At 33.9% G+C, this 25,556-nt stretch overlaps 1 protein-coding gene across 3 annotated transcripts in view; it reads left to right on the top strand.

Annotated features, from left to right (window-relative positions):
- The window catches only part of LOC131854929 (probable isocitrate dehydrogenase [NAD] subunit alpha, mitochondrial), a 33,240-nt gene extending 8,088 nt beyond the window's left edge, over window positions 1-25,152 (top strand). For 2 of the 3 annotated variants that reach the window (XM_059206112.1, XM_059206114.1), the window contains exons 4-7: window positions 10,790-11,005; window positions 12,321-12,456; window positions 13,980-14,093; window positions 24,377-25,152. In XM_059206112.1, the coding sequence (XP_059062095.1) occupies window positions 10,790-11,005; window positions 12,321-12,456; window positions 13,980-14,093; window positions 24,377-24,604 (694 nt within the window). In that variant the 3' untranslated portion in view covers window positions 24,605-25,152. Of the gene's footprint in view, window positions 1-10,789; window positions 11,006-12,320; window positions 12,457-13,979; window positions 14,094-20,132; window positions 20,808-24,376 lie in introns of those variants that run through there. The other variant, XM_059206113.1, reaches the window with a different exon arrangement.
- The last annotated feature ends 404 nt before the right edge of the window (window positions 25,153-25,556 follow it).

The following is a 25,556-nucleotide window of genomic DNA, read 5'->3' as shown; positions in this document are numbered from 1 at the left end:
CACTAATTACTATGTATATTGTTACTGTTTTTTTTTAGTTGTCTGCATTTACTTTATTATAATTGGATTAATTATAGGTTAAATATATATATTTTTTTTTTGTGTATAACTTTAGTGCTAATAGGTTCATTTCTCTATTATATCAATACTGTTTTCTTGTATTTTTAAGTAAGTGTAATGAGCTCGTTAGTCAACCTAAGCAGTCAGTGTAGTGCCTGTGGATTTTATTTTATCTTAGATTTAATTTTGGTATATAGATACATCTATATATTATATATATTTATATATTCAATATTTTATTATTATTTATTTAGTATTTCATTTATGGCTGTATACGATGATTATTTATCTTGTTCCTCTTCTGATGATTTTGAGTCTGCATCGAGTCTTAATTCCTCTCTTACCGATTGTGACCCTCTTGATATTAAACTACGGACTGTTTTTGCTGATCATTCCAAATTACTTTCCCTTGTGCATATAAATGCACAGAGCTTATTAGCACATCATACCGACCTTCTCATGTCATTTAGCGCCGGCATAGTCGACGGTATTTTAGTCTCAGAGACCTGGCTTAAACCATCTCTTCCTTCTACCTGTTGCTCTATCCCGGGTTACAAACTATATCGAAATGATCGTACCACTTCTGGCGGCGGGGGAGTGGCGATTTATCTTAGAAGCCATATTTCAGCTGAATTGGTCTGTGTATCGCAACCTCAACCTTCTACTTCTCTCGAATATTTATTTATTTCCATTAATGTCCATCACAAAAAATTGTTACTGGGTGTTCTATACAGTCCAAATAACAAAATTGATTATTTCAATACCTTGGAAAATGCTCTTGAAGCCTTGGTCCCCCGTTTTGATCATGTGATTGTTATGGGGGATCTAAATACTTGTCTATTGAAAAGTGACTATAGGTCGGGAAAACTTATTGGTTTAACATCCGCCCTCAACCTCCAGATTTTACCCATGCTTAATCCTACCCATTATTTTCATAATAGTAAGCCTTCCCTTATTGACTTGATAATGGTATCACACCCTAACTTGACGGTATCTCATGGACAAATGAGTTCTCCTTTTTCTCAACACGATCTAATTTATCTATCGTATGAGGTACGTCCACCAAAGAATAAGGGTAAGGTTCACTTTCTTCGCGATTTTCGGCATATGGATCTTGAGCGTTTGGGAGAGGATATGAAGAGTGTAGACTGGTCTGCTGTATATCTTGCTAATAATATTGACACAATGATTGAGATACTAAACAGAGAACTGCTGAGAATTTATGATAAACACGCACCGATTCGTCCTGTCCGTGTTAAACATGCTCCTGCGCCTTGGCTTACTCCCATTATTAGGAGATGTATGGCCAAACGTGACAGGGCTAAAAGTCGATACAAGCACGAGAGATCACAAGTTAACTTCGATATTTACAAAAAGCTCCGCAACATCTGCAACAGAATGTGTAGGGATGCTAAACGCCGATATATTCATTCTACTATATTAAACCTTAATCAGGTTCAAGTATGGAAATTTCTCCAATCGCTGGGTGTTGGCAAGTCCTCTGAATCTTGTCAGAGTGATTTGGATCTCAATGCGTTAAATAAGCACTTTTCTTCTTCTCCTATTACTCTCAGTAGTCTGACCAAAGCTAATTCACTCTCATTTCTTTCGAATCTTGCCCCACCCGATTGCCCTCCATTTATTTTCAGTGCCGTCACCGCAAATGCTGTTAGGAAGTGCATTCATTCCCTTTCCACTAAAGCCATTGGTAGTGACAACATTAGTCTCAATATGATCATTCCTGTGTTGGAGGACATTTTGCCTGTGCTCACTCACATTATTAATTTTTCACTTGTGCACAGTGTCTTTCCATCACAGTGGAAAAAGGCTTTTGTCATTCCGCTTCCTAAATCCACCAATCCAAAATGCTTCTCCCAATTTCGCCCCATATCCATTCTTCCATTACTATCCAAAGTTCTCGAATCAATTGTCCACAATCAGCTATACAAATTCCTTTCCACCCATAATCTGTTATGTCCGTTCCAGTCAGGCTTCCGTCCCTCCCACAGCACTACCGGGGCACTCCTCAATATTACCGAGGATATACGACAGGCTATGGATGACACTAAATTGACTGCTATTATTTTATTAGATTTTAGCAGTGCGTTCAATTCTGTCGATTATGACATTCTCCTTGGTACCCTCCGTGCCGTTAATATCTCTAGTTCTGTTATAGAATGGTTCTCCTCTTTTCTTTTCGGTCGCCAGCAATGTATTAAGATTAATGAGGGTTCCTCTGACTGGATTACTTTAACTGCTGGTGTACCTCAAGGCGGTGTACTCTCTCCATTACTTTTTTCTGTGTTTATCAACAATATTTCTCGAGCCATTACTTCTCCCTTCCATCTGTATGCGGATGACTTGCAATTGTATCGTCACTGCTCATTGTTAGAGGTGACACAAACAATTGCTGCTTTAAATTGTGATCTCTTGGCTATTCAATCGTGGGCCAGTTCGTTTGGCCTCATTGTTAATCCGTCTAAATCTCAAGCTATGATAATTGGTAGTAGCAGACTAAGGTGTAAGGTGAATTGGTCTGTAGTACCTCCACTTGTTTATGAGGGTGTTCAGATAGAATATGCGGATAGGGTAAAAAACTTGGGTATAATTTTGGACAGCACAATGTCATGGACTTCTCATATAAATGATATTAGTAGACGGACACACTTTTCATATCACTCTCTTAAACGTCTCCAATTTTTTCTTCCTTTCGGTACCAAAATTATGCTCGCACAATCTATTTTACTTCCCATTTTAGACTATGCCGACGTCTGCTTCTTAGACGTGACTGAGGAGCTCCTTAATAAACTAGAGCGCTTACAAAATTTAGCAATAAGATTCATTTTCAATTTGCGCAAATATGATCATGTTTCCGAATTCCGCGCTCGGTTAAAGTGGCTCCCAATCCGTCAACGACTTAATATGCATATCCTGACCATGTTATTTAATATTCTTAATGATCCCAATTCCCCTTGCTACCTTCGTTCCCGATTCCAATTGTTACCACCTCCCTCGAGACCCAAACGCCTTTGTCGTCACTCAAGGGCACTTAAGCTTCCAAGTTGTAAGTCGCAATTCATGGGTAACTCCTTTTCCTTTCGTGCTGCTCAATTGTGGAATGGACTTCCGTTACGTATTCAGCAGAGCCCGTCTGTTAGTTCCTTCAAGAAAAGATTAAAATCATACTACCTATCTGCCATTGAATGATTACTTTTATCATTATTTATTTGTTTATTATGATGAATATATTTATGTATTATATGATATGTATGTTTATTCCTATATTTTTGTATTACTATATATATTTATGTATATTCGTATTTATGTATTTTACTTTTGTTTTAGATTATACAATTTGTTCTTTGAAATTTATTTAGTATCTATCCTTTGACATTTTTTTTTTGTTTGCACCAATTATTACCCACTCAGTACCACATATCCCACTGTTTTAGGTTGACTGGAAGAGATCTCTTCTAGGGATAAGTCCACCTTTGCTCACATTGTCTCTAAATTATAATATCTTTTTATTATCTGTGCAATAAAGAATATATATAATAATTGAAGGATATTTTTAGGAGCAATGGGTTTTATCTCCTCAGGATGTGGTGTATACTTACACACCTTACTTACGTTCAAAGACTCAGCTCTTCTCTCTAATCTCTTCCAGACTACCTTCGGGTAGGTAGAGAAAGTAAAAATAAAAGAAGAGAATCATTTTATGTATAAAAGACTGTTGGATAGTTGTTGTTACGCCCCGTCTTTAAAAATGCGCTAATCGTACCGGATCGTACGGACTTAACATAATGATGTAACATAAGTATATCCGTTATAATTTCACTACCATATGCCATCTTTAAACGTAAATACAGCTTCGATATTAAGCGGCAGAAATAGGTAAGAGGTTCATGAGAAGAGACATGCATTGTCTACCGCATATATCACGGGGAGTGTTCTGAGGAATTGTTCGGATTAATACCAGCTGCTGAGTTTCACCACCGTACCACCCGCCAGAAACTGAAATACCATCCTGATCATCTGGATGAATGGCGGTCTTCCACAGTGCGGTTTTCTAGAAACTTTTTGCCTCGCGCAACCACATTATGGAATCACCAGCCGCATGCTCGTTTGTCCCCTGTGTTATATAAAAAAAAAAGACTGTAACTCTAATACGGACGTGGTATTTCATCTCAAAAAACAAATAAAGACGCGAGTAACTGTTTGTGTTACATATATTGTATAAAAATGGGTTGGGTTGATTGATATTATTATTCAAGACTTAACATAATGATGTAACATAAGTATATCCCTTATAATTTCTCTACCATATGCCACCTTTAAACGTAAATACAGCTTCGATATTAAGCGGCAGAAATAGGTAAGAGGTTCATGAGAAGAGACACGAAAAATCTACCTCGGTAGAAATGATTGAAAATAAAATAATAATAAAAAGAATGTATATATCTAGAATTACGAATAATGCTTCTGTAAATAGCTTTTTCAACGTCACAGCATGTAATTCATGAATCACATGATACAGATATATGTATGTATGACGTAAGCACAATTATATGAAAATGAAAACCATACGTTACTATTTGGTTTGAAACAAAAGCTACTGATTGATTGTAAACTTGGGATTACGTCATTTGAATCAAATTAAACCAATGATATAAAATTTATTTATTAAAATCTATGCAAATATTAGGAGGAATGATTTTTACTGTTTTGTTTTACGAACAATAGGCTTCGAAACTACTGAACCGATTTGTCTATCTGGAAGACTAAGATGTCATGCGTCTTGATGATGACATGAGATGATTTTCTCCCTTCAAACGAAATATTACTAAGCAAGATGCTTGGAGGCTGGTATAGGATATGCCCTTCCTGAATTTTATATTAATTATTGTCGAATTCCGACTAATTTGCGACTACTAGTCTTAGTAAATCGTACGCGTCAATCCTTTGTCTCAATTATTAGATGAATTTCAAAAACAAATATTCTCATATGGAAATATCCTTAATAATATTAATTCTCAGTATTGTTTTATCTCTCGCTGTCACAGTTTATCTATTGATTTATTAGGATTCAATCTAAATCTATGTTGCATTGATTACAATGTTTTGTTTTGATAATAATTTCTAGGTAATACAAAACGATAACTGGTCTAGAACATTCTTGGATATTCGATATATTAATGTACTTATATTATTATGTAATTGCAATATTCAACACTGTCCATTCACATGACGAAAAGTGGTTACCGTCGCCTCTAAACATGTATAGTAAGTAGGTTCTGGGCCTGTATATTAAAAAAAAACTGAAACTTGATTTTGTGTTAGGAATTTCAATTATCAAATCATTTTGTAGCTGTGAAGCCCTTGAACTTGTTAATATTTTGTTGTTTATAGATATTTTTTTAATTTTTGTAATTTTATTTAAGCCTTCGTGTACATTTTATATGTTAATAATCTTGCCTTCTTACCAATATTATAAATGGGAAAGTTTGTAAGTACGGATGGTTATCAACCATCCAATCATCCATCTGGATGGATGTATTTTTGTTACTCTTACGCAAAAACGGATTTTGATAAAATCAGAATCAACACATCAGAATATAATATAGACTAAAAATTTCATGCGGGTTTTTTTTTATGGACGATAACGGAATGGTGTGCCTCAGGCGGGTGCCTGCGCTAACGGTTTACGCTGGCGGGGCACCAGTGGAGGATGATAAGATGAGCATGAGGTCAGGTCAGTTAGCTCATCGTGACAAATTCACTAGGAATTTATCACGATGATTTCCAGGGAACCGCGTGGGGGTCAACCTGATATGGTGCATTGCTAGTAATGGGGTCATGAGTCCACATTACAAACAATTCCCTTCCTCCCTCATGCGAGTTTAACCGCGGGCTTAGCTAGTATAATAATAAAGCTCAGTGCATGAACCCCGTTATGGTGTAGAAACTTTTTTTCTTTTACGAAGGGATTACGTATTCCGAAACACTGAAACAGATTTACAGGAATATAAAGAGTTACTGAACAGATTCTTTAATTCGTTTTATTATTCAACTATTACTCGCGATTTCCTTAGTTTTATTAGACAACCCCCTTCCCTTTCATACTATCTGTCTTCACATCAAATCTATTAGTTCTGATTGTTTGTTAGCGTTAGCGTAGCGTTAACAACTAATGATACTTCTCATGTCAATAGTCATGTCAATCATTGGTAATCAACGTCTATGTGACAGACTCGACCCATTGGCTTTGCGGCGTGATATTGCATCTCTGTGCATTTTCTACCGCATATATCACGGGGAGTGTTCTGAGGAATTGTTCGGATTAATACCAGCTGCTGAGTTTCACCACCGTACCACCCGCCAGAAACTGAAATACCATCCTGATCATCTGGATGAATGGCGGTCTTCCACAGTACGGTTTTCTAGAAACTTTTTGCCTCGCACAACCACGTTTTGGAATCACCTTCCAGCAATGGTATTTCCGAACCGATACGATATTGAAACCTTCAAGAAAAGAGCTTATTCCTTTTTAAGGGGGTCTTCCTATGTGACGGTCTGTTTTTTAGGGATATTTTAGGATTTTTTTTCTACGACCAGTAAATATTTAGAGCTTCAAGTTTTTTATCATTTATTAACACATATTTGGACAGTATAAATATAAAATTTCAGCTAAAAATATTCAGTCAAACTAGAGTTACAGCGCTCACAGAACACCCCCGCCTCGAAAAAAAGAGCTCCCACTTCCTCCACGATTCCGGCTGATCGGCTTATCTGAAAAAAAAACGGCGTGAAAAACGCGTCATTCCGTGCTTTTAAAAGCCTACAAATTAAATTGTAGGCTTTTAAAAGCACGGAATGACCTATAATCAAATGAATATAAAAAAAATTGTATTTTTGATAGACATTTGAAATAAAAGTTGCAAATTAGGCGTTTTTTTTTTTTTTTTTTTTATAAAAAAATCGAAGTTTTGAAAATTTTCGATTGATAATAGTTCATTCCATGCGTTTACATATATTGAGTGTGCCCTGTAAATTTCAAGTAATTCGGTCCAGCCGTTTCTGAGATACAATGGAGGAAAGTTTGAAAAACACAGTTTTGAGAAAAACGCGTTTAAAGTTTCAAGTCCGTTAAAAACTATTAAAATATCAACTTACTCTCAATCGGCGATGCCTGGTCCATAGAGTATTCCTTCCTCTTCCTCGTGAAACTCTTTTAAAGCAGATTGTTCAGCTCTTGAGTCAATCCTGGCTTGTTTAACGACATCACTTACGCGCCGCTCAGAGCGTAAGATTCGCTTTTCATCCCGTTTCTCAACATACGCTTGGGCTTCACGACCAACAGGGCATCCCATAATCGACATAACTTTTAAAATACCTTGAAAACCTTCATTAAAGATAATAACTGCTAAGTAGCTAGCAATTTCAACAACTTTGGGACCAGAATGAAGATGTTTAGGAGCGAAAGTCCAAATCAAAGAATTCAAAGATTCGTTATTGTTTTGTGTCTCTGCTCCTAAACAACGAATTAATAATTCGTCTTTCGATAAATCTTCGAAAACCGGTTTGATAGCTTCTTGGACTTGCGGAATTAGAGGTGGTTTATCGTGATGAAATTGGTCCAGTTCATTATTAGCTTCAGCCTTACGCCATTTTTGGTGGGTAAAACGGTTTCCACTAAACTTTCTTTTTTTACTACGACCAGGATGAACATTTCCACTCGTACTTCCTTTCCGTCCACTCATTATGAAAAAAAATAATTTGTAGCTGTTGCTCTCTTCGAAGTTCAACCAAGACTAAAATAACTTCGGTAAAATATTATAACAATAGAAATTTCTGTTTAAGTCTGTAGAAACGTGTCTAAACTTGTATAAACAAATATATTAATAAAAGGGAGGCCAGGTATAAAGCCGACGGTACACAATAGGCCCGGTCTCTAACTGCCAACTCACCGCTCCGAACCGCTCTTTCTTTTACCTGCTGTATCTTTAAAACGACTTCGAATTTTCTAAAATCGCTTTACTACCGTATTCTAGACATGTTAAGGGAGCAATTTATGAAAAAAAAAAATCGATTTTTTCAACCCATCACATAGGAAGACCCCCTTAAAAGGCCGACAACGTACTTGCAGTTACCCTGGTGTTGCGGGTGCTCATGGGCGGCGGTAATCACTTACCATCAGGTGAGCCGCATGCTCGTTTGTCCCCTAAGTTATAAAACAAAAAAAAAGACTGTAACTCTAATACGGACGTGGGTTTTCATATCAAAAAAAGCAAACAAAGTCGCGGGTATCTGTTTGTGTTACATATATTGTATAAAAATGGGTTGGGTTGATTGATATTATTATTTTTATTCAATATACATTTGTTTTTACACATTTATCTGCAGACAATTCATTGACGTCTTCTCGTTACGCGTCGGCTGTTTCTATAGGTATATTTTGTATCTGTAGTATTACATTATCAATGTCATACTATATGGTACATGTAACGGTTATCTTATCTGTTTAATAATGTAATACGGAGACATTGAAGTAGGTGTCGCGTCGACGTGGGTATGTCTGTCTAGTTCTGATAACTCAGGTATGACATATTCATATAGGTATACAATTTAAATTCCATTTAGTTTTATGACAGCCATGTCTGATGAAGAAATGGTAACGTTACATGGTCATTGTCTTATACAATGTTTCTCGTCCCGGCTTCACACGGATGCATTAAAAATGTTTGAATTTCTCGGCTTGTTATACTATAACACGCATGTATTATACGCTAGCTGTGCCCGAGGTTTCATCCGCAATAAATTGATCCTTACTATTCCTTACTTTGATATTATAAATGCGAAAGTAACTCTGTCTGTCTGTCTCGATTTCACGCCAAAACTACCAAATCGATTTAAGTGAAATTTGGTACACAGATAGTCTAGACTCTGAGAAAGGACATACTTTTTAATGCGAATAAAGGGTTGTAAGGGGTTGAAAGGGGAGATGAAGGGTTCTATGGAAGTATCGTCATTATCAACTTATTTTTTAGGTTGTTCATTAAATATAAATAAATATGACTAAGTTTGTAAAATAGTTACCCTTAAGGGGGTAAAAAATAGGGGATGAAAGTTTGTATAGAAAATCGTCATTTTTGGAACTATAACGAGGAATCTTTTCTCTTTTCCATTTTTGGGTTAGATTATGAAATATTTTTTTTATATCTGGTCAAGGTCACTATAACACGCGGCCGAAGTCGCGGGCACAGCTAGTAGCCTATATGTTATTCTGATATATAAGCTATATTTCTGTAAAGTTTCATCAAAATCCGTTTAGTAATTTTTGCGTGAAGGAATAACAGACTTCATCTATTCTCACATACTTTCGCATTTATAATATTAATAAAAATCTTATTATTAACATCTACTATAGTGGTATAAAGACAGTGGTCCTTATTATTCCCGGTAGTAATAAAACACGTGTACTTGCCAACAATTTTCCTGGTGTCGGTCGATAGGTTAATTGTAATTGCTGTTATCTCTACGTGGTCAGATAACTTTATAACAAGGTCAATTTGTGGAAAAATAACAAAAAAATGTAATATTAACTATCTACTTGCGGTTCCGTCTTGACTCACACTATTTACCTAAAGCATTAGAATAGTTGTTGTTATTAAACTAAATCTTAAATCTCAGGACAATTCACACAGAGCCATCTATCTAGACCCAAATTAAGCTAGCTAAAGCTTGTGTTATGGGTACTAGACAACTCATATAAATACATGGATTTTATTTTATTAAAATAATGAATTGTATAACATATTCTTATTTATATAACTATTATTTACATTATTTGTATTTATAACTATTTATGTTAGTATTTATTTATATCTTATATATAAAATTCTCTTGTCACAGTTTTCATTCCCATACTCCTCCGAAACGGCTTGACCGATTCTCATGAAATTTTGTGAGCGTATTGAGTAGGTCTGAGAATCGGCCAACATCTATTTTTCATCCCCCTAAATGTTAGGGGTAGTCCACCCCTATTTTTTTTTTTTATTTTAAACAGGGACAGCTAGTTACTTTGTAAATGTGTAAATTGTACAATTTGTAATTCGCATTTTTTGACATACTTTTTATAGCACCAATTATTGTTATCCTCTCAGTACCACCTATGCCACAATTTTGGGTTGACTGGAAGAAATCTCTTCTAGGGATAAGTCCACCTCACATTGTCTCTAAATTAACGGATCCTCTCTGCAACGCGCACGTGACACCCCTAGTGTTTCAGGCGTCCATAGGCTACGGTAACCATTTACCATCAGATGGGCCGTATGCTTGTTTGTCACCATCGTATGTTAACTATCGTGTGACGCACCATTAATTAAAAATGGTAAAGTCAATAATCATGTAACCTGAAACGGAACGTCAGAGGCCAGAGCCAAAGTAATCTATGTGACATTGACAAGTGGATGACGGATAATTGAACGTAGGCAGCGGGAGTTTTGGAGCGAAAGTGTTTATATTATTATAAAAACAAATAAGAGATAGATAATTGTGAATATTGTAGGCATTGAGGTGTTTCTCTCCCTGACTAACCGGCATTACGCCTAAGTCGTCAGGATACTAGTGATTTTAAAAAGTGATATAATAAAAAAATAATGTATTATCTGTGCAATAAAAAATATATATACAAGAATTTTCTATTCTAATCTGGTATTTTAATTTTCAGTATTAAAACACTATACGATAACGTAGATGTGGTAACGATCCGCGAGAACACAGAGGGAGAGTACTCTGGTATAGAGCACGAGATCGTAGATGGAGTAGTGCAGTCAATTAAACTGATCACAGAGGAAGCCAGCAAGCGGGTCGCCGAGTTCGCCTTCCAGTTCGCCAGAGACAACAAGAGGAAGAAGGTCACCGCTGTCCACAAGGCTAACATTATGTGAGTATCTATTCCTCATATAGGGCGTAACATCGCCTATACCAAATAGCGTGGACGGACCGACAGAAACTAAAAATTCTTGTCGACCAGTGAATATATATACATATTTATACAGTAGTTTTATGAAACCTATTAAATTGATGTATGGCAGGTGACACTTAACGGTTGAGTGCGAGCTCCGTTGTCACATGACAAGCGTTTATTGCTGCTAAATTGTTTGTGAATTACTGTTTCTTACATCGTGTTATCTTGATACGTGTTTGTACGAACTACCTATAATCATAAATGAATATAAATATCTTGAGTATCTTACATTAAATGGTCATGGTAGTCTAAAATGAAAAATTTCAAGATCTAAGAAACTGTAGTAGATAGATTTAATTACCTTTTTTAAGGGTGATAATGGATTGGTGCACTCGCCTTCGCTAAGGGTATACGCTGGCGGGGCACCAGTGGAGGATGATAAAATGATTATAAGGTCAAGTCGGTTAACCCAAACCGGTAACTTCACCAGGAATTTATCATAATGGTTTCCAGGAGGAACCGCGTGGAGATTAACCTGATATTGCTAGCTATGGGGTTATTAGTCCACAGTACTAACAATGCCCTGCCCCCAAATTTAATTAGTCGTTATTTATGGTCTAACTGACCTGACCTCGTATTTATCTTATCCACCACTGGTGCCCCGCCAGCGTAACCCGTTAGCGCAGGCGGGGCACCATTCCATTAGTAAAAAAATGCTCAGAAATTAGTCTCCTCCCTCGAGATTTTATGGTCGAACTGACCTGACCTCGTGTTTATCTTATCCTCCACTGGTGCCCCGCCAGCGCAACCCGTTAGCGCAGGCGAGGCGCCATTCCATTAGTAAAAAATGCTCAGAAATTAGTCTCCTCCCTCGAGATTTTATGGTCGAACTGACCTGACCTCGTGTTTATCTTATCCTGCACTGGTGCCCCGCCAGCGCAACCCGTTAGCGCAGGCGGGGCGCCATTCCATTAGTAAAAAATGCTCAGAAATTAGTCTATTCCCTCCAGATTTTATGGTCTAACTGACCTGACCTCGTGTTTATCTTATCCTCCACTAACGCGCTAACGGGTTGCGCTGGCGGGGCACCATTCCATTAGTAAAAAATGCTCAGAAATTAGTTTCCTCCCTCCAGATTTTATGGTCTAACTGACCTGACCTCGTGTTTATCTTATCATTCTCAACTGGTGCCCCGCCAACGAAAACCGTTAGCGCAGGCGGGGCACCATTCCATTAGCAACAAAAATGCTAACATGTTAGTCTATGTATATATATTGTTTGTATTCCATAGGCGTATGTCCGACGGTCTGTTCCTACGGTGTTGTCGCGACCTGGCCACCAAGTATCCAGACATCAAGTTTGAGGAGAGGTACCTCGACACAGTCTGCCTGAACATGGTCCAGGATCCGTCCAAGTTCGACGTACTGGTCAGTATTACCACTAAAATAAATAACTCCCAATCTTTTCTAGGAGTGAAGTGTATATATATATATATGTAACAAGCTTCATCATCATCATAGCTTTATAGAAAAACAAAAATATATAAATAATAAATTGTATAAAAAATCAGGTGTCAAAAGATACTTTAAAAAGATTTCTGTCGCCAACTCTTTTACAGACTCTTTTTAGAGTAAACTGTCACAAGCTTAATGGAAAATCAAAAATATAAAAATTAAAAATTAAACAAAAAATTCTTACCAAAATAAGTATATATTATAAAAGAGGCCTGTCGCCAACAGCTTGACGGCATACATTATTATTCGAATGGCAAATAAGCTTACGGCCTGCCTGATGTTAGGCGGTAACCATTGTCCATATCCTGTTTATGTACTACGGGTATCCGTACATCATATTGTCATGGGTCACCACGCATAGACTAAGATATCTTATAATTTTGTTGCCTAATTGCAACCTACAATCAAAAATTAGATGCTTCTTACAAAGTTAGCTGATTGGCAGCTGAAGTAGACAGAGGTGCCAACGGAAACGAACGACGAAGTCTACATTAGTGTTTTTCTAGAATCTTCCATGAGATTGCTCAAAATTGGTTTATGGGAATGATAGATAGAAAAATTTTGGCGTAACGCACATAAAAAAAATACAGCAGAATTAAGAAATTCCTGCTTTTTTTAAGTGGGTCAAATTAACGTTAGCAAATTGTATTAACCTTTTACAATTATATTACCTTTTAAGTAAATTGGTTTTTTTCTGGGTCGGATGTTATCGTGTCGTTGCTACTTATTAATCATATTTTTATGTAATCTTTTTTTTAGAATCAAAGTACATATTTTTAACCTTTCGTTATATTGTGGAAATTTTATTATATCTTCTTTATATAGTATAAAATGAAGTCGCTTCCGACATCTTTCACTTAGATCTTTTAGGTTATGCAACGGATTTTAATGCAGTCTCTAGTAGTAGATAGAGTGATTCAGTGGGAAGGTTTATATGTATCAATACATGTGTGTTATGTTATAGAACAAGCCGAGAAATTCAAAGATTTGTGAAGTATTCGGGCGAAACCTGGACGAGTCGTAGTTACATAGTATAAAAAGAATCAACTTCCGCCGTCTGACCTTAGATCTTTTAAACTATGCAATGGACGCAATGCAATTTTTAGCAAACCGGCTCCCGCACGGTGAATCCATGGAATGCGAAGAAATTCTTCTCTCGTGAACGAATTTTAATTTAAGTTTTATATGAAATGATATGTGGAAATGGAACTACATATGGTTCCTTAAAAAATGATCAAGGTCTAACTAGTAGTAGTAGTTTTTCAGTAACTGAAACTACTAAAACTAACAGAAACTACTGAGTTTCTGACGGAACTATAAATTGACGTGGATTTTTATCATTGATCAGTTCGGAACTCTCCTTTGAAATCCGGGTAACGATGATGTATTGAGCTATGACGAATTAAAATAGAATTGTTATGTATTTATAATTTCAGGTGATGCCCAATTTATACGGAGACATCATGTCAGACATGTGCTCCGGTCTGGTCGGAGGTCTCGGCCTCACCCCATCAGGGAACATCGGAAAGAATGGTGCTCTATTCGAATCTGTAAGTACACCGCACATATTAGTCGACATCGATTTAATTTATCGATTCATCGATTTAAAATATTCACATCTTTTCAAACGTACTTTTATTAAGACCAGCTAAGTTATGTAACAGTTGTCTATGGTAATAGATTAAATGGATAGTTTTGCGATTTTATAAAATTCTGTTAAAATTATTTATATTGTTATATAGGTCTCAACATGAATAATTATATGATGATTAAAGGTGAGGCTAAGGCTAGTGGAACCTAGTGGAAATGTCGCGAGAGATAAATACATAACAATCTTTCGCTGCACCACTCATGGTTGACGGATAGTAAAGTCCGCCATATATGTACATTAATTTTGTGCATTGAAGTTAAATAAATAAATAAGTACCTTTAATAACGTTAAAATTATTCATGTCAAGACACGGTTAACAATATAAATAATGTGTATGAAACATAAAAGTTTAAAAACAGTTAAAATAGTCAGACATAATCGCAAAACAGTAGATTTATCACACATGACAAGTGTTAGTGAGGTGATGTTACATAATTAAGCCGAAGATTCAAGAAGAGTCGGAATGATTACCGATTATAAAGATTTTTATCGATTACAAATCTTTTGGTTTAAGTTCTAGCGTCGATTAGGAACTGAGTTAAGTCATGGTCCTAGTTGAGTGCAATAATAATTACTAACTTCATAATATTAAGGTCTTTATTACACTATCGAATATATACGATAATTTGTAATAATATTTTCTACTATTATAAAGAAAATTCGAGAAATATGTGTTTGTGAATGAATATCAAAGCCTCCTTTATTATTTTCAATGAATTAAACCTACAAACAGGATTAATCTGTTCGAAAAACTTTCACAAATTAATAAATACTTTATTTGACATGGACATACATTATATTTTAACTTAATTGTTCAACTCTACTTCAACTTCAATTCACTTTATATTATAGAACTTTTGACTGATGTTGTAATTCAGTTATTATATCTAGTTTAATAAATTGTTAAAGTAATAAGAGAACGTATATGTATGATAGTGTAATAAGACACTTACATTAATAGAGTTCACTGTGTCCGCTGATTTAGAACCTTCAGTGCAACTAAATAGGTTCTAATTTTGACAAAAATTGTGTGATTTGATCAAATCAGATTGTAAATTGTTTACCATCATCATCGACCAACACGTTACTAGTATGTGACTCTAGTAACACTCAGCACTGTTATATGCTTTTTACACGCTATCGTGTGCTTAAAAATGTGTCAAACGCAAATAAAACTTGTATACTAGTTTTAGTCGCTTTTAGAAATAAATTTAATTTGTATATTTTGTTACGGTACGCGACAGGTCGTTTTGGAGCTTACTTTTTATATGCAACCTTACTATTGTGATAATAGAGTGTATATTTAAATTATGTTTTGAAAGTGATTTCATGTTGGACCTACTTAAATAATTTATTACCATATATAATTTATAATGAAAAATATTTTATAGTCGATAAAACAACGTCGCAGGTGGTATTCTGTTATCGTTTTCGCACAGAAGGGGGCTTGCTATATAATCTATAACGTCAAGCTCTATTATCATACTGATTAGATTTTGCGACGTCTATTTAAGTCTGTCTGTAAGGTAATCAATAACTTGAATTTATCACGTCTATCAATCAATTGTATACTTGACTAAGTTAGGTATATAATTTATAAACAGCTATATCTATTTTGAGATTAGTTCATTCTAGTGGCTTCATTTGTAAGTTGTGTGCTAAATTAATATTTTATAAGAATGTCTAAATCTATTTTACCTGTTGTTCTTTTTTTACGAGACATTTTTTAAATCCATATTACGCTCATTTTTATCCGGCTCAAAGGACCAAAAGAATGTGCTATTGATTAGAACTAGAAATTCATTGAGATGATTAATATAAAAAATCAATTTTACACTTGACTAAGTCAGGTATATAATTTATACATACATAACAGCTAGATCTATTGTGAGATTACTTTATTTCTAGTAACTTATTTTGTAAGCTGTATATGAAATTAATATGTTTAAGAATCTAATTCCAAGAAAGAGTAATCTAATTCTATTTTACCTGTTGTCTTTTTCTTACGAGACATTTTTTAATACTTAGTTCGCTGGTAGTAAACCGGATTGGCTTGAAGGATCAAAATGTTAGTTATTGAATAAAACATATTCGTCGTATTGATTAATATATTGAAAATTTATTATGATAAGATAAAATAGACCGCCTGCAATGTACTTGAGGATCATTAGCGGACTCGTCTAAGAATAATCCCGCGCGCATCTCGTATAGAAGTGCTGTAAATAAGAAATGTATTGCGTATAATGAAATGTTTCTATGTGACAGAGACCATACAAAGAAAGAGACAATAATCGTACAGATAATATGAAAATATTACCATCTCGACCTGTCGCAAACGTTGTTTAGAACCTAGAGGTAATAGAGTTATGTGAAATATCTCACGTTAGTAAAAACGATGTCTGCAATTATATTTCTTCATTTCGAATTGGCGAAACCTTGAGAGAATAAGTGCTATTAAATTAATATCTTTAAATATCGTTATTATACAGGGTTAATTTAAAAATATACACCAATCCAAAACTATTTATAAATTCAACATCTCTTCCTATATTAATTATGAAATATAGTCCAAATATTAAATAGAAATATTCTTTCTAGTTTTTTTTAATAAGGGTTCAGAATAATAAATACGTATATACATGATGAGAAAATTTTTAACTTTCTACATGAGCTGTCGTTTTTGGATTGGTATACTTTTATCGAATCACCCTGTATAATTACTTCTTGCATCATTGTTCAGTATCATGAATCGCATAGTTTCAACACAAAAATGTGTGCAGTGCAGTGTAATAAAAAGAAAATCAAATATGTATGTAAGTGTATTTAATGAAATTATTTTTTCTGTCACTAACCAAGTGTGGAGTCGTGTTACAGTTCAAATTAACGCATTATTTGTATTAACAAATACACATGTCATAATTCTAATTATTCGTTGTGAATGTTATGGGGATATTATCATGGGTGTTGTCCATTATGCGATTATCACATTATCATTATATGATATTTGTATTGGTTTATTACACTATAGTATATATCAATCACAATATACATATATAATATACACATTATTACATCGCTTTTCAATACAATATTATCAAAGTAATATTAAAAAAAAAAACCTTGCCTTGTGTAATGCTGTATTTTTTTTTTGTATGATAATAGAATGGTGCTCATACCTGCACTACCAGTTTACGCTGGCGGGGCACCAGTGTAGGATGCTACACTTTTTTTTATACTACGATGGTGGCAATTAAGCATACGGCCCATCTGATGGTAAATGGTTACCGTAGCCTATGAACGCCTGAAACATCAGGGGTATCACTTGCGCGTTGCCGACCCTTAAGAAACCTTAATATACCCTTCTTGAAAAACCCCATGCTGTAGTCTCGTGGGAAAACCTCGGCAGGAAGTTCATTCCACAATCTAAGTGTACACTAGTGCCCCGCCAGCGTGAACCGTAACCGTAATAAGATGAACATGAGGTTAGGTCAGGTAACCCATCGTGACATATTCACCAAGAATTTATCACGATGATTTCTAGATGGTACCACGTGGAGGTCATGTTGACATGGTACATTGCTAGCAATGAGAGTTACTAGTTCCCATTACTAACAATCCCCTTCCCACCTATGATGCTATATTATCTAGTGTATATTTTATTAAAATATCTTCAATTGCAAATTACACTCGAACGAATGAGGACAAAATTTAAATACACTATATTTGTTATTCTATACTCAAAATATAAATATAATATTGTTGATAAGTATCGTTACCTAAACTCTTACCTACAGACAATAAGGTTAAAGATTTCATTCATTCGTTCATTTCATACATTGATCAATCTATCAATGAAATTATTGAGTCATGTCTTTTTATATGAGCAACATATCGATCCATCTAGATATGAATGACTTTTGACAGTTATAAATCCCTAGTACATACAAATATTATGACTCGGTAATTGTGAGTCATTTGCCTAAATTCAAATATCATAAAAGATAGTAAAGATTAAAGTGGTCTTAGATATCGAGCATTTATATAAATTTTCACTTAACAGAAACCGTCCGATTGTATTTTAAAAGCGTAAAGATGTAGTTTTGTTGTAGTTTTGTTCTATATATGTATAGGTAAAAAAAATCAGAAAAATACCTTATACATGTATATTTGGAACAATTGACAAAACATTTAAGTATAAAACAAAACTGTACAATAAAAAACTATATGTTTAAATACTAATTTATAAAAACAATATGCAACAAAAGATAAATGAGTTGTAGGTAAAAATGTAAACTTATTATTTATTTGTTTTTCTACTAGTTGTGAAATTTATAGCCTATCTGTTATTCTGATGTATAAGCTATATTATTGTAAAGTTTCATCCAAATCCGTTCAGTAGTATTGCATGAAGAACTGACAAACATCCATTCATTCATCTATCCATCTATAGTCACAAAGTTACTCATTTATTTATAATATTAGTAAAGTAATATTTATTTAGTTTAGGCATATTTTTATTTTATTATTTTACTTGTAAATGTAAAGTATAATGACACTATAAAAATTAAAGATGGTTAGTATGAATGAATAAATATGAAAATTAATTTGTTGATTTCAGAAATTTCAGACGGAGATAGGTCTATAAATATAGATATAATCCATATTTTATACATTAATATAATAGTGTTAATATATACACGATAGTTATATAATAATTTAATTTAATATATTTGTAAAATTTGATGACATATATATGTATATATTTGAGCATACAATTATAATAAAACCCCATAATAGAACTGTGCAGAGTGCACTGGCTGGCAAATCATGGTCTTTCTCCATAAGAGGAGAGTTTTATTACCATGCCCGCCGAGCGGCTTGATATAGGCTTTTACGTCGAATTTTCCTTCTCTTTTATACCATGTTCCCCTAGTTAGCTGTGCTTCTGGGGAATAAACAATCTTGACATATTTATTCTCTATTATCATATGATCATAAATTTAGTATAAATCTTAATCATAAATGTAATATAAATTATTTTGCGTATTTGTCGATTAAATTCCACTCATAAATCAATATATATACTGTCTTAATCTCTTTGGCATGTATACTACAGGATTGATACTTAACAAAATATTATTTACTCATAAATCGTGTATAAACCTATTATTATTACTCATTTGTGTATTTATACAGGCTTTAAGGGGAATCTTTGCGTTATTGTGGTCGCCATAGACAATTTAATCTTTTTTTTTTTTTAAGAAAATAGAAAGAAAACCACACCGCTCAGATAGGAAATGACTCCTTACCGCTTCGCATGCGGCCTAAATTCAATAAATTGTCGCTAATGCATGGATAGCTAATATAACTATATCCTGAAAAATAATTAACAAATATAATCAAAGATCACATATAAAAAATCGTAACATCTAATCAATTCAATCTATCAATCATCTAATCTAATCAATCAGTAAAAAAAAATATGTTAATTTATAAATTCTACTTTTTTGTATTTAGATTTTTCGCGAACAATCATGAGGAATGAGTATCGATAATTCTCGAAACTCTACAAATGTGGTTAGATATCGAAAACCTTAAAGCTACATCTGATGTAGTACCTGATATACACACTAAGATTCTCGATATCTTCTGTCCCTTTCGTTTAAGCGATAACTTTATATCTACGTCCTATATTTATCTAATACTCGAGATGTCTTTTGTCTCTTTCATATAAGCGGTCACTTTATATTCCACGATCTACATTTATCAATTGCAAATATTTCCCTAACAGCCAGTATTAATATATCACGTCACTATGCTCGTAACTAATTGTATTGATTTGCATGGAGAATCAACACATATAACTCATGTTATGTATGGAAAATCACTTAAATACACACAAATGTATGAAATCTATTCATCCAATTACATTTTGCAGGTACACGGCACCGCACCCTCTATAGCCGGCCACGACAAGGCTAATCCCACGGCGTTGCTCCTCTCGTCTGTGATGATGCTGCGACATTTGCAGTTATATGATTTTGCTGACAAGATCGAAGGTGCATGCTTCAAAGTGCTGAGTGAAGGGAAAGTGCTGACTGAAGACTTAGGTGGAAATAGCAGCTGTTCAGCGTACACTAATGAAATAATAAATAATTTAGATTAAAATTATTGGTAAGGTTTTGATCGCTGTAGCTAATGTTTAGAAAGGAACTAAGTACTGTTAGAAGCACAACAATATTATTCTCCTTGAGCGATTATACATTATATGCTGTTCATTCATTCATTCGTAATTTATCTCATATCGGTGAAACTGAAAGTGAAGAAATTTTGACCTTAATTTGCTTGATGTAACTCTGCCTTCCCCCTCCTTCTTTCTATTGTTACCTTAATGTAAAAATTATAAGTAATTAAATACATACATATGTCATAAAAACTTAAAGTAAATTCTTAAGAATATAGTTATTCAAAATAAGATGATATCCTAATCCATTAAACATCAGGTCGTCTATAGAATGTAATATTAAATGAAATAATATCGTTTTAAGTCAAGGATTACATCCCATTTGTTAGTAAACGGTTATTATAGAGTATAGATACGAAACACGGTCCACGTGCGCGTTACTGACTCTTAAGACACATTAATATATACTTCTAATTTAAAAACCCATTATTAGCAATTGACCTCAAACCATCGTGGTAATTTCCTGGTGAATTTGCTAAGATGGGCTAACTGACCTGACCTCACGCTCATCTTATCATCCTCCACTGGTGCCCAGCCAGCGTAAACCGTTAGCGCAGGCGGGTGCACCATTCCATTACCATCCATAAAAAAATACTGTTGAGAAATCGGCGTCAGCTAGTTTATTTATTTATATAACGTTCAAACACACAGTTCAGAAGGTAAACAGTACATTTGCCAAATTTAAGATCATCCGGCATTTGAATATGAAAACAAAACGCGTCATATTTTTTTCATCTCGCTGTGACGTCACACAAGCTGTTTATCGATACCAAACCTACACCAGTAAACAGCGAATACATCTGGAAGGCTATTTCTGTCAGTCTATATTTGTAACGGTATCAGTTTCATTTAGAAACTCTAGTTGAGATATTTAGTCGAATTTTACTACTCCTGTTGTATTATTACGTTGTATTCTTTTATATACAGATGACAGTTGTCATTATGATTTTTTTTTTAATTTTTAACGTGACGAAAAGAGAAATATTTTAGTCCTTCAACGTCTTTTTAATACATATTTTTTTTAAAAATGCGCTTCCATCATTTAGTAATCGCAGTGTAGGGTGTTCGTGGTAGATGAATTGAGAAGTATGGTATACTTCCCTTTTTTTCTTTTCAAGCTTGAATATTCAATTACGCGGAAAGTCACAGACACAATCAGTGCTTATTATGAAATATATAAATTGACTGCTGCATTTTGTATGAAAAATAAAAAAATGTGTTCTTTATTTTGTATACTACATTATTCGCAAAATCGTAATTTATTACCTCTATATAAAGGAAAATAAAATGTTAAATAATCAAAATGGTTAGTACAGTGCTAATACAGTTTCCACATGTAAAAAAGTGTATTTTATACAAATATTTGTTTTTTGTTGATTAAAAACACTACAGTGATCAAAACTTATCAAAACGTTAGTAAAATTGATAGATCAAATAAACTAACCTAATTATAGTGCTAGTATTATATTATTATTTATTTATAAAACAATCGCGCGCGACACGTACTGCCAAAGAAGGCGAATGTAGCATGTATTTATTTAGACGAGTGTACATTCCATATGTATTATTTAGTAAATAGATCTGCATTTATTATTTCATTATTTGTACTAACTTTGTAGAGAGATACAAAAGCCGGTTTGTATGTAGAATCTCTGGAATTATTGACTGGGGATTGTAATTTTGCATCTGCAAACGAAAAACTAATTGAAAGGGGTAATTCTAAAGTTGATATCACACTGGTGGTATGATAGCGAACTCAAAGAAAAACGAGTACGCAGTTGCAGGGTTCAACGGGCACGCACAGAACTTTTTGCGTGCCCATACACAGTTTTGTATAGAAATACAGAAGTGTATAGTGGAGCGGGGTAGGATTTTTATTATATTAGAGTGTACAATATTTCCTTATTGGATATAAACTCGCTACGCACTCGCTGCATGCACAATCTTTGAAATTGCTCGTAAATAGCCATCATGGGATGGCAGTAACTGTTCTATAAAGCCTGATATATTTTGACCCATTTTAATGGCCTTAATATAATGAAGTTAATAATAACTCTCAGTTTTAAAGACTAACATCTGATGTTTCGACTATAATAATAAATTTATATTTGTCCCGTTCTATTAGTACTTACAACGAATGATTTTAAATGATAAAGGTAAAGAAAACTGTTGGGGTAAATAATTTTGAATAAGATTGTGTATGATCTGTTTGAGAGTTGCATTTAAAAGGAAAGAACAGTATAGAACAATATTTGCAATTGTTAAATAACCCCATCTCTAAAGGCAAAACTGAGAATGTTCATTTGAATCAAAGGAGAGAGGAAAATTAGCAACTGCTTTTAAAAATAAAGTACTCATAAGTATTCATTATACTGCCATATTACATTACCTTAATCTTTAAACAGGAACATAGCTACGAGAAAAAAGGAACAGACTATATTGTGGTCTCCCTCTAGTAGATATGTATATAAATATGTACCTAGTAACTGTTATGTTACACGTAACGAGATTATTAATGAAGTAAGGCAACATTGTGATATAAAAATTCATGATAGTTAAATTTGAGCACCAAATTGAATGGAAATTGTAAGGTTAATTCGTATTGATTATGATTATTTTATTCGTTTAGGACTTTATAGTTTAAAAACGTAGGTTTATTTTGTAAATGATTGAATTCATATTGTATATCAGGCTTTTTAAATATTTCTCCGTATTTTTTTACGGCATCGAAACTTCTCTATACGGTTATAAATAGTAATGTTACCAGTATACGCCAGTATAATTTTCAATAAGCAGTATTTTTGTCCGTTAGTATAATGTTTTGCGTGATTATTTATTGAGTAGTTCCTTAGTATTTTGTGATTTTATTCATTAATGTACTATTGTAGTTTTAATTGCTTATAAATTGTCACCATGTATTTTTAAGTGTAAATGCATTTGCTTTATATGTTTATGTGATATTTTATTTATTATCAATAAAATTAATGTATATGTGTTGAACGCAATGCTTGAATGATTTAATAAACTTAAGTTATTTTGTGTAAGAAATCAGTTTTCAATTTCACTGAATAGTTTATTACTCTGTGTAACAGCACAACTGGATTTTCTTAATATTTTGGCGCCATTTTATATCAGCTGTTTTAATCAAAATGGCCCGTGTAAATTCCACTTTTAAATTTAGATTTATTCAGATATGATCTGACAATAAATACCTAGTATTTAAAACATTTAAATCTAAATATAATTTTGTCGAAGTACATGGATTTCTTTAAGAAATATGATTTTTGTAGACATTTAGGTTAGTTTTATGTAAATAAAAAGTTAAGTTGATACAGAGCAGTTTTATTTATCAGGTATGTATAAAACGAAAAAAAAACGTATTATATAGTCATCGATATCAGTGGATGGATCAGGTACAAAAATCCCTAACGACACATTTTTTTGACATGGGCGTTTTACCCATGTTAAAAAAATGTGTCGTCCCATTCCAAAGGATATAATTCCATATTTGAATGATTGGTAAAACTTAACTTTATTGCTTTACTAAAAGCAGAAATGTAGCCCTTCTAGCAAATGGCAAACTGTTACAGTGATACAGTACGCGTAAGGTATAATGAGACGAAAACAACAGCTGTCTCCAGTCTCATGTATGCGGCAGCAGTGGATTCATTTGTTATCACCTCTTGTATATAGTATATATCTAAGGGATACATATAAGAGGAAGTGGAAGAATGATGCTAACGTTTGGAATACCATTGTGACTTTACTGGGTAATGTACCATAATGAAGCAAGTGTGGAAGACAATTTAACACCGTTACATTAGTTGGCAATGATACCAATAACCCTCAATACTAGGCTTTCAAGCATTAGCGCGTGATTAAAAGACGTATAAACATCTATTTATTCATCTAGTTATGTGAATTTTATTTGTTTTCAGGTGCACGGCACAGCTCCTGACATCGCTGGTAAAGACATGGCCAATCCCACTGCCCTCCTCCTCTCAGCTATTATGATGTTACGGCACTTGCAGTTAAACGAGCACGCAGACCGTGTGCAAAATGCGTGCTACGAAGTACTGAGGGAAGGAAAAGCCCTTACTGGCGATCTGGGAGGCACCGGCAAATGTAGCGACTACACTAACGCTGTCATCTCAAAACTGAACTAAGGAATTGCCCCAAATCTCTATTATTTAAAAAAATCGAATATTATGTAGGCATACTGCATGCCAAATAATACAGTACAAAAATTGACTTTAAAGTGTTAACTTTAAAATCGATGTTTGTATACAGTATTATTAAGCATGCGTATGTAGGTATTAAGTGCCTTTCAATGAGTTACCCCACTGGAGCGAGTTGGTTGTAACCACTGCTGGTGTGAGTAGCTGGTAAATAAAATGTATACCTACCTATGCCTAGGTACCAAAGTAGACTATTATAATACTTAACAATAAATTGGTTTGACTCACACGAGATTATAGCGTCATGAAGTTATAGTATTATTCTAAGTATTAGAGGTACCTACATGCCATAGAAACATGGTAATGTAAATAGCAATTCACCAAGTTTTGTTTGAAATAGATACTAGAAAATATAAATAAGTAGAAATAGATTGTACAAACGTTGTATGCACCTAATTTATTGAATAACAATTGCCATAATGGAAATTATGAAACAATATGATACAGGTAATTAAATAAATGGATTTTTTTACACCTATCTGTTATTTTATTTATACTATATATATTCGTGAACGACTCCTGCTTCTAGGTGTGGTCTTACTTTCTGATAAAAGTATTTATTTCTTATGTCAACTTTGCTATTTCGCAGTTTGCATTGACACAAAATCTTAAAACTAATACATTTATAAGCAGAGCCTATTGCCTAATGACTGGTAGAATTTAAAAATATAACTTAAAAAGTGCTTTATGTTAAAGTTTGTTTGAAACTTTAAATAAAGATTATTTGTAGTCGAACGTTCACAGTAAGAAAATATCAAATCTACCTATGGAGTTTTTATACAAACCCTTTTGTTTGTTATAAGCAATGGTTAAATGAACGATCAAAAAGATCACATAAAAGTGGCGAATTCTTGAATCATGACAAATAATTTTAATTCAC

Source organism: Achroia grisella, unplaced genomic scaffold (assembly GCF_030625045.1).
Source record: "Achroia grisella isolate CSIRO2021 unplaced genomic scaffold, CSIRO_AGI_Agris_v1 utg1248, whole genome shotgun sequence".
NCBI classification, from domain to species: Eukaryota; Metazoa; Arthropoda; class Insecta; order Lepidoptera; family Pyralidae; genus Achroia; species Achroia grisella.
Note: the sequence above shows the minus strand (reverse complement) of the source record. Positions and strands in the feature narration are given on the sequence as shown.